We start from the raw sequence: 13,803 nt of genomic DNA, 5'->3' as shown, positions 1-13,803 counted from the left end.
AGGTGGATTACGTAGTGTGAGATTAGTGCAATCAGTGGCAAGGACAAGGGCAGGCATTTCCATACGGTGTCAAGAACATTTCCATAAACAATTATCACCAACATGCATAGTCCACAGTACTTAAGTAAAAGTTCCCATCCCTGTAGGTTTGGATCTTTCCTCGCAGATCAGACTCAAAAGATTTGCTCTTGGAGACAAGTTATCAGAGTCCTTTTCAATCTCTATATAAAGCCCTTAGGACAAATCATTCATAATTTGGGGAGCTGGCTCTATATATCCTTATCCAAATCTCTTGATGATGCAGAAGAGGTTCTGCATTTGAGTCTGCTGCCTTGCTACTGTGGTTAAATGGCTCAAAGTGAATTAAAACTAAAACCTGGAAAGATGGAGGTTAACAGTAGTTGGGAAGGCATAGATCTTGAAGGACATTGTGCTCCCCGCTTTTGGTGGGGTTTAGCTGACTCTTACTAACTCAGTTGAGTCTTGGAGTTATACTGGATCCAATACTACTATTGGAGAAGTTAATGAAACTGCAAAAACCACTTTCTTTCAATTCAGGTCCTTCTCACACTGGGACTTTAAAGCATTTCAGCACTTTTTCTGCTTCCCATGTCTGTGGGACTTTCACACTTGCAAGGTAGTCATGGGACACAGAACTGATGTTTGTCCCCGGCATCCCTGATTTTTCTCCCTGCAGACATACCGCAAGTTTATTTTGAAGCCGCTGCCAAGTTGCAGCTGGCGTGATTAATGTCAGTGTGAACTCTATACTCTCCTTCTGCTTCTCTTCTTCCCTCTCTCTTCCCCAGGAGCTGATTGTTCTGTGCAGAACTAACCATTCCCACCCTGCTCAGCTCTCTGAACTCCTTGTCCGCCATTTTTTTCAGTAAAGCAAGGTAAGGGTCATAAGGCTGCTTCTCTGTTGGCTTCTTTCCTCCTGGGTATGCACTCTCTCTCTCCCCCCCTCTCTCTCTCTTTGAAAGCCAGGAACGATTCCTAAGCTTGCTGCTAATTATCTCCTGGTTTTAAAAGCCATGAAATGGTTAAATGGCTTCTTTTCCCTTCCTCCCTCAGTGGTATGAGCACACACTTATTTTTTTTTTCAAAACTAGGAAAGTGTTGTAATGTTACTCCTAATTTCTCCTGGCTTTAAAAGCCAGGTAAGGGCTAAATGACTGCTTTCCCCTGCCTCCTAGTGTCTTCTGCCAATGTTAAAAAAAAAAAGGATTTTGCAGAACTCAAAGCTGCAGGAGAAAAAGAAGCAGCAGCATTTTAACCCTTTCTTGGCTTGGCTTTTTTTAAAAAAAATGAGTGGTACATGTTTTCCTCTAGAACTCTGCTACCAATTGCCTCTCCAGTGGGACAGCCCAATCAGCAAAAGCAGGGGTGGGGGATGGGTTCCAACACTGCAACATTACTATGCATGTTCAAAAAAATTTTTAAAAAAGAGTAATGTGAATTGCAAAGCCCCGAAAGCCCAAAACTGCACTGAAGCTTCAAAGGTCTGAAATGAAGCACAGATGCCAAATTGAAACTGTGAAATGAACGGTGCAATGCCGAAACCACTGTGATGGGGGTGAATGCTCATAAATGGCAGTATAAATCGTAAGTGCGAAACGGGCCTCAGTCTAGCCCAGAAGATGGCTCCCTATCCTGATACAGCCAATCTGACCACTTGGATCCATGCCACAGTAACACTCAGACTAGGTTACTGTAATGCACTTTATTCTGAACTGCCAACTCAAAGACTCCAGTTGGTACAGAACACTGCAGCTCAACTATTAGTGAGAGCTAGGCAGAGCATGCTATTACGCCTATTCTGCAGTCATTCCATGTGCTGCCCCATCAGTTAACGGGCTCAGTTTAAGGTACTGACTATCACATACGAAGTCCTTCACAGCTTTGGTTCTTCATATCTGCATGATCACTTCACCCACTATGCTCTGCCACTACTGCTTTGCTAAGCGCCTTCAGCAGGCGCCCACCTGCAAATGGGTAAAATCAATAAATGCCCGTACATAGACTTTTTCCATTGTGGCCCCCACTTTATGTAACGGCTTGCCTAATGAGATCAAGAAAGCTCTCAACTCTCCAGGATTTCCAAAACTATGCAAATTATTCAAGAGGGGTTTTCTACACCAATAACAGGGTTGTATTACAAAAAATGGTTCAGAAAGTTATGTTGGTGAAGGGTTAGGAACTGTGGTCTGTACTACTGTATAGCTTGTACTGTCCATTGCTGTTAAGTAGGATCCTACTATGTAACTTTTTCATTTAAAGTATCATGTTAATACTTATGCTTTGATTCAGTTCTGTTTTCAGATTTCTGGTTGGTTACAGATTCTATGATCCGAATCGTATTGCTTTTCTTATTGAACATTCCATGCTGTTGACTGTATTGACTAACTCTCTGTAATCCACCTTGAGTCCCATTGAGAAAGGCAGACTATAAATAATGTAAATAAATAAATATTAGGAGTTCCTGAAAGGGTTCCCAATCTTTAAAGAAATGACAAAAGCCCTACAAAAATAAACTGTTTTCTTACCACTGCAATATGAGCAGAGCTACACTCTGCTGCAAGAGGCCTAGGTTTAAACCTTAATTCCTGCCCTTTCAAACTTCAGTGACTTGTCTGCTTGGATGGTGCCCATAATACTTTCAAGGAGATTGCCATGGCAAAAAAACCACCATGGCTGTACGTCATGAAGAACAGGTCCAAGAGGTAAAACAGAGTTGCACTTACCTGTAACCATTGTTCATCGAGTTCTTCTGTGCAGGCACACATTAGGACTGTGCATGTGCAGGTCTGCTGACCGGAGAAGTTTCTATCGCTTCTCTAGAGCTCCATTAGGGAGCCACTTCTCCCAGTCACATCTCAGTTCATTTGCCCACCTAAACAGTCATGTGACTACCTGGGAGGAGCGACCCATCTCCCTCAGTTCTCCTGAATCACTGCGATCCCATACTGGACTTAGCCAGAATGTTCACAGCAGGGCAGGAGGGAGCGATGTGCGCCCATCATACTGGACAATTGATGACAGGCAGGAGAGCCCTCAGCTTGACTGGGGTAACCCCTTGGCCAACATGGTTCCAAAGGATGTCTCGAATCTGAAGGTGGTCTTGGAGAATGGGATTTCTGCCCATGGGATCTGACCTCAACACTGACCTTGAAGATGCCACCAATCCAGCACTATAAAGGCACTCCTTTATGGTAAATGACTTAGCTGCTGGGGGAATCAGAGCCGGAGGGACGCTCCTTCGCAGCAGATGACTTAGCTGCTGTGGAGTTGGAGCCAGCTACATGTTCCTTCATGGCAGACGACTTAGCTGCCAGAGGATTAGAGCTGGGTGGATGCCCCTTCACAGCAGATGACTTAGCTGCCAGGGAGTCAGATATGGATGGACACTTCTTTACAGTAGTAAAGGAAAATACAAATGAACAGAGCTCACAAGCAAAGTTCTTCTCTTCATGAGAGAGTACTGAGGCAGAGGGGTTGCTCCTCCCAGGTGATCATGTGACCATTTAGGCGGGACATGACTGGGAGAAGTGGCTCCCTACTGGAGCTCCAGGGAAGCGATAGAAACGTCTTCAGCTGGCAGGCCAATGTGGGACTGCACAGAAGAGTAAAGATGAACAGAAAGGCTTTGATCTCCAGGGACATCTGGCTGGCGCTGTGGACTGAGTGCCTCTGCACTGGTGGGAGCTGCAAACTAGGTTTTTTTCTTGCATTCCCTGTCCCTCTGCAAACCTTCATACTTAAACTATCATATTAAATGGGTATTTTTAATTTTATATTTAACGTTTGCCTCCTTTCATGTTTCTAGAACCTCCTGTCTAATACCAGTTTTTACTATGCTGTGGGTTGTTTATATGTTATGCCAGAAGTCCTGACTGTTAAAGATTGCTGAGGCAAGGAGGAGATTTCAACTGCCTTGCCTGGCTCCTACTTTCCTCCCCCGCTTTACTCAGTGAGCCGCTGCATCAGGACACAGGATATTTGAATAACCCTTGCTGAGGCGTTTTCTGTCATACCATTACACCTTCCCATTGTAAATAAATGATTTCCATCCCATGGATGGTTAGCACTGAGTATGGCATGTCACTACATGGACTACTACAGCACTGGACTTGAGGTTAAGGCTGAGGCTTAGGCCTACAAATTCCACATGCATCTTTCCTAAGATACTGAGGCAAAAGTACAGCCCTTCGTATCAACCTAGTTAAACACTCACCCATTTGGAGGAAATGTGGAAAGATAAAAAATAGAGCTGAAACGAAGACTGCCAACTGCCTGGAGAAAAAACATGTCCCGTCCCTTTAACAGAGGCTTAATGGGATATTATATACCAGGTGATTTATTTACCTCTATGCCATAAAAAAATTCAGCTGCCCATTTCCACACTGTAAACCTCTCTTAAAAAGACAGGACGTCTCCAGGCCTATTGGCAACATTTGCTGACAGTGATTACAGAAGCATTGTATGGTCCCAGTTATCTTTTATCTGATTAATGCTTTCAACCTTATTGAAATTGAAGACGTTAAGGTCATACAAATGACAAAAGTTTATTGACTGATGAAAAACTAAATGTAGCATTAGAACAAACAAAGTTTGAGCTCAACTGTAATACTAGTTTCCAGCTTCTCTTTTTTACACTTTAAGTGCAACAAATATTCAGAATGTTAGTTGATCAACTTTCTGCTGTCCACTCCCAAAAAACTGCATAGTTAAGCACTAGGTAGAAATATACACTTTGCAAAAAACCTGAAGATCAAGAAGATTCTATTTTTTTCTATGATCACCTGCACTGGTCAGACTCTGAATTTCTTTTCCCTTTTCTTCCACCCTGTAAGAGATGAAAAAAAAAATTAAATAGTGAAGTATCACCAAAACTAGTAGAATGAAGCATGAGGAAATACTATCACAAGATAGAGACTAAACTTAAGTATGTAGAATATTGTAATTTTGTTTTCTGAATTGCAGTTGTTTCACAATAGGATTTTAGAACATAATGACTCAATTTCATAGAACAACAGTTTGAACAATATGTAAATTGTTAACAACAGATACTGGAATATACACAACCCACAGATTGTTGGTAATGTAGGCTGATTTTCCAAATGAAATAAAGCATGTCTGCAACTAAGGTTAATGAACCGTAGCACATGCTATAAATACTCATATTCTGGTTGGATGACTATCAAGCAGTAAAATGGCTATCTATGTGTGAATCATAAAAGTAGCAAAAACAGGTGCCCTACATACAAGAAAGCAATTTCTACATACTTGAGGGACTACCCAAATTATTTAGAAAATATGACTGTAAATTAATCAAAAGACCATCCCCCAAATAAAAAAACCTGCTGAGGACCGCATATGCTTCACGGACATGAAAAACTGGGAGCAGCTGAATGTCAGTTAAACAATGAAGGGGTATTAGTCTGCTAAAATCTCTGAAAGTTTACAGAATTCTGAGGATAGAAGATTTATTTTCTCCAGCCCACATTTTTTCTCCAGGTTTTTGGCAACCCTATTATTCTCTCATAGAAACACAGAACTGGAAGGGACCCAAGGGTCATTTACCCCCTGCACAATGCAGGACATTCACAGCTACCCCACCCCTCAGTGATCACTGCTCTAAACCCAGAAGAGGGCAAAAAGCTTGGAGGAAATTTTTTCTGTTAAGTTTATTGTAAAATTGCACTATGCTTATGAAACACATGACAAAGCACTCTGTCATACTGTTTCAAGTGGAGATTCAAAATCTGGAAAACAGCTTGCTTTCCCTAAAGTATGCTCCTGATGACTCCTTTTATATCATCTGAAAGCAACTATTTGAGATAGATATGTAGGGCATACTTCTCAGAAGGATTTTAAAAAATTAGATTGCAGAATAATTCAAAGGGTATATTTTGAAAATGTTGAAGTATTGGGCTTGCAAAAGTAAACAGAACCTTTGTTCCCTAACTACTTTGGAAAACTGTATGTGTAGTTTCAGAACACAGATTGATGCTAGGGAACAAACATATATTATTCTCAAATCCCTTTTGATGAATGAATGCCTTTCAATCATGTATGCACATGAAAGGCCATATCATCACACATGGGCAATACAGAACAGCTTAAGGCAGTCCTTAACTCTTGAAAGAAAGATTCGGTCATTCGTAACAGAGCACTGTAATAATATTCTTTAGGAGAATACCTTGTTTCAGGAGTAGTGAATGAAGATAATGATTTCTATGTACACAAGGTTAGGAAAGAAGCTTGTTACACAATAGATGAAGGCTGTAACCTTATGGACACTTACTTGGCAGAAAGCCCCAATCAATAGACTTTTACTTCAAAGAACCAACATGCTAAAGATTGTGCTTGTGTGATTAATAAATTTAAAGAAATACTTTGACAGCCATATACAAGGAAAAAACAGGTTGTAAAACAGTACAAAATGAATAAAAATTAAGGATAGATAAGAAAGACAAATAACTATGTAAGTAAATTGCAGGGGGGGGGGAAGAATTTAGAAAGTTAGTCTACATAACTGAGACAGAGCAAAAAAAATCCAAGCAAGTGCTGAACGGTGTTCACTGCACTGGATCTTAAGAAAATATTTTAAAAATCTACTTTGAAAATTCAACTTCAGATCAAACACTCACAGAAAACTACAGATTCTCTTGGATCAAAGATGTGCATATTTTAAATTAAATATCTCATGCAGTCATGTTACCTGATATTTTGTTAATTCTGCTTGCAGTACTTTCACTTTAGATCTTTCTTGTTCCAATGCAGCATGAAGAGTAGTTACCTGGAACAACAAATAATGCTTACTGCTGCCTTGTTCCGACATAGGCGGTAAATCTTTTCATAGAAGTTTTGTCTTAAATAAAACAAATGGGCCCCTCCAAAAGGAATCACAAGGCGGCGTGCTAAAGAAGAGGGGAAAATTTTCTATCTCCCTTTATACAACAGCACTACACTCTTAAAGGTTTGGACTGGCTGATCAGCTTTCAGTACAGCACAGCAAAGTGAGTATCTTTATACAGTGAGGAAGGGTAAGAATTCTTCTTGAGACTTGAAAGGAGGAAGAGTAATTGACACTATGCATTCCTCCAACCTTAATTCCTTTCCTCTTTCCATTGTCCTTTAACTTGTTTGCTCTCTTTGCAGTCTCAATATTCCTTGGGAAGGGAGGGGATTAATTGGGACTAGAAGAAGCAACAAACACACACTTCTTTGACGCCGTGTTTTGAGTGCATGGAGGTCACTCTCTTTTTGGAATGAAGGAGGAAACAAACATCGAACAACAGACACAGATTTTACATTAGTCTTCAAACACAAAGTGGTGTGATTTTAATTTTTTCTGCCTTTCATGTGTTGTTTCTCCATGGTGACAAGTTATCCCCCTCCTCTTTGACAAGTAATAAAGATAGCAGAGATGCCATAGCCAAAATAGTTCAAGAACTGGCACTGTAGTATTTTTTAAAAGATCCTTTTGCCACAAGTCTTGATGTCCTTTTCTGTTGTTTCTTATAATGCTGTCATTCCAGCCACAAGGACAGACTGGCAAGTCCTCCTGGAATCTTAGCCCACTTTCTGCTTTGTATGCTGGATTACGTGCTACCAACTAACACAGCTGGTAGTATGATAAAAACTGCCCTAGTGAATCAGGCCAGAAGTCGATATAATTAATGATAGAGATTTGTTTTAGCAGATGCCATTCTTTGTTTGTGCCCCATATTAGATAATCGGAGGCATGTACTGTTCTTCACTGTGCTTGGTCAGGAACTTCCCTTCCTTCAAAGAAATATAAACTTCAGCATGCTTCTTTCAGCTTAGGGAAACAGAGACAGTGGGAAGGAAGAGTCCCAAACAGAATAGCTTGCTTCCCACATTTTACTGGCACATTCTGTGTCTCATTTTGTAGCATTATTATGGCTCAGATTGATCAACAGGAAATCCAAACATTTCTCAGATACTACATGTCATGTATCTACATGGTATTAGAGATATGTGAAGAAACAGACTCTTCCAGATGAGCTGCATATGTTGCTTTGACAGAAGGGTGTTACAAGTAGCCTTTGCAGGCTCATTTTCAGTGTGAATGAGAACATAGCCCATCCATTCATCTTAATGGAATCCACAAACTTGTTTTGTGTAGGCATATTCTAATTGTATAAGCATACTTCACAGTCTTGGATGAGAAAGGGGAAATAACAAAAAATATTGTTAGGAAAGGTTCTGGTATACTGTCACGTTCCTTTTTATATATTAAAAGCAGCAATCCTTCTCAGAACCATAAGATGGTTTTACTGAGTTGTTTTCGGTTCACCCTTTCAGTTAAGACCAAGGAAGATCTGCAATTCATCATTTTTCATGCACAACCTAAGGAATCATAACCTGCTACAATAAATTTCACTGCATGATAACTGGGAACAGAAACTGGGATAACTGGGAACAGGAACTCTTCAAATACATCCACAAGGGCCGGTTTGAAGAACATCTTCAAGTTGCCTACTAAATAAGTAATATCTCTCTGGTAATTCTATGTTACGGACTGTCAAATTGCAATCAGTTTATGGCAATTCCAGCAAGCAGCTTTCACAGCAAGTGAGAAGCAGAGATGTTTTGCCATTGCCTTCCTCTGCAGAGTCTTCCTTGGTGGTTGCCCATCCAAGTAATGACCCTGCTTAGCTTCTGATATTTGATGAGACTGGGCTATACCATGCCATCTTCCCTCTCCTCTGGTAATTACCTTAACCAAATTATTATAAACTCTTGAAAATCAGGAAGTTAGCACTGAATGTAAACATAATATTCTGAAAAGAGGTTCCTGAAACCCATTATCATCATCAACATTTCTAACCCGCCCTTCCCACAGGCGGGCTCAGGGCAAGGTACAGCAGTTATAAAAATAATACAAATATTAAAAACAATTCATAAAACAACAGTTCATCATAAAATCAACAAACAGATAATAACTGTACCAAGATGAGATCAATTCCAGATTCCTACCCATCAGCATACAGGGGGAGGGAAGCGGACAGATAATGTACTGCAACCCATATGTGGGTCAGCTAACGAATGGGCACTATATAGCCCCGTGCTGTACCTTTATGTTTGGCAGCCGGCCGGTGGACACTGTATAACCCCACACTTAGTGGGAGGCTGGTGGGAGGCTGAGTGAGGATCTCATGCTGACCTCAACCATACACCTAGTGGAACATCTCTGTCTTACAGGCCCGCCAAAATGATAGAAGATCCTGACGGGCCCGGGTGTCCTCAGACAGAGAGTTCCACCAGGTTGGGGCCAGGACCGAAAAGGCCCTGGCCCTGGTTGAGGCCAACTGAGCCTCCCTGGGGCCAGGGACCAACAGCAGATGTTTTCCAGGTGATCGGAGAGTTCTCCAGGGCACATACAGGGAGAGGCGGTCCCTTAGGTATGCTGGTCCCAGTCTGTTTAGGGCTTTAAATGTCAAAACCAGCACCTTGAACCAGCACCTTTACATGATTGTTGTCACCCTCAAATGGTTAGTGTCTTCTAAAGAAAGTGTGTATAGAGGAAACATTCAGATCTTTACATCTATTTGTGTGCATAGACATTTATTTTGATTTTTAAAATCTGAAAAAGTATTTTAAAAAAAATACAGAAATCTTTACCTGTAAGGTCAACTCATTCTTAATACTCTGAGATTCATCAACCTGAAGGAGTATTTCAGCTTTATCTTTCACTAAAACATTAAACAAAGAAAATATTAGATTCACTGTCCTTGACATCTTCAAACACACAGGGATTATCAAGTACTTGGCAGGCCATATTCAGCTTCCTTTATCACAAATCATACAAGCAGAACAAATGTGTGTGTCTTAATGTGACAGAGCCATGCCCTTCCCCGTTTCTAATCTGCCAATCTCCCTTGTACTATGGTGGTTTGGAGAGAAAGCCAGGAATGACCCATCAGGACCCTTGGATTAATGGAGATGCGAGTCAGGTAAGGTTCAGAGGTTCCTTAAGCAGGGTATGGATCTTCCCTGTCTCCAGTCACTTGAGGTGAAAGCGGACTGTTTAGTGAGGTGGCTGGGGAACGCACTGGTATATGCATCTCATAGGTAGTCTTTCTGGGTAACTGGAAAGTTACTGGGTGGTTTGAATCCTACTGAAGCAAGTTGAGGTCTGCGATTTATAAAAAGGCTCCAGTGATCATCTGAAAGGTCAAGAAATCTGAGGGGAAATTGGCTGTTCCCGGCTAACTCTCCAGCTTCCATATTTTTAAATCATTATTATACACATTTCAGAGGTGTAAAGTTGGTCCTAAGTGTCCCCAATTTATTCTTGATGCACACTGTAAATAATTTTTTTTTTCTTGTTATGTTCAATTTTTGTTCTCCTCCATTCGATTAAGAACAGAAAAAGTTATAGTCAGGTTTACTAAGGCAAGAAGAGGGTGCCTCAGGAACAACACCACATTTACATCTGGAATGGGTAGCCACAAATAGTGCCAAGTGCTGGCAGACAAGTAAATAAGTATTACTTTGGCCTCTTTCACACGTGTGCTTGATTCTGGGGAAATGTGGTATGGGCAGACAGTCCTCAGTTAATCCCAAAATCAATACATATTTCCATTGTGAGGACAGTGGCATTGGGCTGTGGGAGTTTTCTTGCCAAAAAATATTCTACTGCCTGTTCCTACCACCCCAAACTATCACACTTACTATTTCCCAAAACAGTTCCAAGATGCCTTCTTAGAATGAAACATGTTGATAAAAAGAATACTTTATTTAAAAAATGCTTACTTTCACCTTCTTGTAGCATTTTCAACAGCTGTGCATTCCGTGCTTTTACTTCTTTATACTTTGCCTAAATATTTTAAAAATCCAATTAATATAAATGGTGTATTCACTTAACCAGTTACATTATATGAAAAATACATTATTAGTTTTAAAGTTGTACAATCACGAATCTATGGGAGCCAATAATTGAAATATACCATGGTTCAATATGAAGATATATGAATCTTGAAAAGCTAAACATATTAAAGCTTCTACAGCTGGGGAAAAGAAGGAAGCACAGGAAGAAACAAAAACAAATTGACAAAACGTCTACTGTTGACCCTGCAGGTGAGAATCTGTCAGACGGATTAGAACAAATGAGGCTGTAATACACAGTCTGGCTGTAGACAATGAATTTTTGGTGTGTTTAGGATGGTGACTTAGAGGCATGTAGGTATTTTTGCCAATCAGTAGGTTTCTGAGATAAGGGAAGGGCTGACATTTGCACATTGTTTTTATAGAGAAAGAGGCTAGAAAGTACATGGTAGATTGAATGCCTTCACAAGTAAACAATTCACCAAAAACTGATATTTAAGGAAGTAAAAATAATTTAAAATGTTGTATGATATTTCAGAAGTGAATGCTACTTCAAATTATTTCTATGTGTTACCCTCTCTTACCATTAGAGACCCAAAATAATTTTGGGAAGCTATGCTGCAAAAGGCCAAACCATTCTTTCAGATGAAGTTTAAGCTCACACTCTTCATATATGTGAGACTTACTTATTTATTTGTTCAATTTATAGCCCACCCTCCCCGCAAATGGGCTCAGGGCAGATTACAGTAAAATGCTCAAAAGCATTAAAATATATATAAATACAATTAAAAACCAAAGAATACCATAAATACATACAAAAGCCTTTCAGATGACAGGCCCCCTCCAGTTTCCCCAATCATAATATAAACAAAGCAGAACAGAACAGGAGGGGGTGGGGCCACAATTTATAATAAACTGGTGACTGCGCTTATAGGGAGGCAGATGACCATGATGCCCCCCTGGTGGGAGACCAGTAGGGAGGCTCCTATAACGATCAAGGACGGGTCTCAACTGTACGCCTGGTAGAACATCTCTTTGTCTTACAGGCCCACCGAAAGGATACAAGATCTTGGCAGGCCCGGGTGTCCTCCAACAGAGAGTTCCACCAGGTTGGGACCAGGACTGAAAATGCCCTGGCCCCGGTCGAGGCCAGCTGGGCCTCCCTCGGGCCAGGGACCACCAGTAGGTTCTTATTTGTCGATCTTAATGCTCTCTGGGGTACATATGGGGAAAGATGGACCCGCAGGTATGCTGGCCCCAGTCCGTTTAGGGCTTTAAAGGTTAAAACCCAAACCTTGAACCTAATCCAGAATTCAACGGGGAGCCAGTGCAGCTGCTGCAGGATGGGAGTAATGCGTGTCCTGTATGGTGTATCCATCAGGACACATGCAGCAGCATTCTGGACCCGTTGTAATTTCCGTGTTAGACCCAAGGGAAGCCCTGCATAGAACAAGTTACAGTAGTCTATTCTGGGAATTACATACCTCCCACTGATTGATAACACTCTTTAGTTGCTGATTTTCTACATCTTTCTTTTCAAGTTCCAGCTTTAGTCTTTCTATTCTTCCATCCTTCAGGAAAAAATCCTTCAGATTAAAAAGAAATATCATGCAAGTTGAGGGGAGCAGTAGCCATGTTGATCTGCTACAGCAAAACCAAATTAGTGTCTTCCGGCAACTTAAAGACTAACATATAGTCTAATAATTTATAGTCAATGCATTTAGAAAGCAACGGACTTTAACAGAAGGGTGTATCTCTTCTTAGTGGCACTGTTAATGTAGCTTTTTGTGACCAAGAACCCACTTAATATGAAGTGAAGTCTAGCCCATGAATGATTACAATACATTAGTCTTTAAGTTGCTACAAGACTTAGTTTACATAATGTGAAAAGGTTCATCTTACACAGAGCTGAAGAAATATGAATCATTGTTAAATACTTCAAAATATTTTACAAACGTATACACACTTGAAATTACTGGCCCACATCTCCTCTACTTGCATTCTGAAACACAATATGCAATAAAAGATACATTTCCCATGAAATTTGAAGTATACCACTGAGATCTTTCCTGACTCAAGGATGTATCCCTGTCAAGATGCAATAGTAGATGAAAAATTAATCCAAGATGAATTCAGGCCCTAAATCAAAGAGCTTTGTAGTAACCCTCTGTGTCATGTCGCTGCACATGCTTATTTCCAAAGTGTTGTCCAAGGTGTCCACTGCTGCTGTTTGCCATGGAGGGGGCCCTCAGTACATTTATGCAAGCTTTCTGACCAGTTAAAGGTCTCTATTCATTGTGATCACAGAATTTAAGAACAAAAGTGAAAGTACTAAATAGTCCTCTAGATGATGGACACCTAGAGTAGCACAGTCATTAGAGCATTGGCCCAGGTCCAGGCAGACCTGGATCCATACACCTACTCAGCCATAAAGCTCACTGACTTACCTTGGGCCAATGGCTTTTTTTCCAGCCTATTCTACCTCAGAGAGTTGTTGAGACAGTAAATCAAAGTAAGGGACAAGTACATAAGCTGCCCTGAGCTCCATGGAGGGACAGAATAAAAATGAGATATGGATTATCAGACATTGTAAGCTACCTCCATATGGACTTTTAACTTTTGTGAAATGACTAAAACGATTACCTCTCCATGGTAGATCATTCTCAGGTCAAGAAATGTAGTGGTCTTTTCATACCTTCTAAGTCAGTTCTTCAGCAGGTACCCTACTCTCTATACAGATGTATTCTTCAAGATATATGCATTGTACATTTAAGAATTTCCTTTTAACATGCCTGTGTGGGGTCACGAGATGTACTGTTATCCATTCCATTGTAGTCTGTGATTTGCTCTCTTCTTTTCTCTTTAGTAAGTATTTTGTGTACATCGTCTTCCAGTCTATTGAAGAATCCTCCATCATGCAAGGAAGGATGTGAGACCAATTCC

At 40.6% G+C, this 13,803-nt stretch overlaps 1 protein-coding gene across 5 annotated transcripts in view; it reads right to left on the bottom strand.

Moving 5' to 3' along the window:
* Window positions 1-4,576: 4,576 nt before the first annotated feature.
* GKAP1 (G kinase anchoring protein 1) overlaps window positions 4,577-13,803 on the bottom strand; it is a 30,478-nt gene continuing 21,251 nt past the window's right edge. For all 5 annotated transcript variants that reach the window (XM_054987454.1, XM_054987452.1, XM_054987453.1 and 2 more), the window contains exons 7-12: window positions 13,653-13,802; window positions 12,345-12,446; window positions 10,789-10,852; window positions 9,655-9,725; window positions 6,725-6,802; window positions 4,577-4,846 (exon numbers count right to left, since the gene is read on the bottom strand). In XM_054987454.1, coding sequence (XP_054843429.1) covers window positions 4,799-4,846; window positions 6,725-6,802; window positions 9,655-9,725; window positions 10,789-10,852; window positions 12,345-12,446; window positions 13,653-13,802 — 513 coding nt within the window. In that variant the 3' untranslated portion in view covers window positions 4,577-4,798. The remainder of the gene's footprint in view (window positions 4,847-6,724; window positions 6,803-9,654; window positions 9,726-10,788; window positions 10,853-12,344; window positions 12,447-13,652; window position 13,803) is intronic.

This window comes from Eublepharis macularius, chromosome 8 (genome assembly GCF_028583425.1).
Source record: "Eublepharis macularius isolate TG4126 chromosome 8, MPM_Emac_v1.0, whole genome shotgun sequence".
Lineage (NCBI taxonomy): Eukaryota > Metazoa > Chordata > Lepidosauria > Squamata > Eublepharidae > Eublepharis > Eublepharis macularius.
The sequence above is the reverse complement of the archived record's forward strand: the minus strand, read 5'-3'. Positions and strand labels throughout refer to the sequence as shown.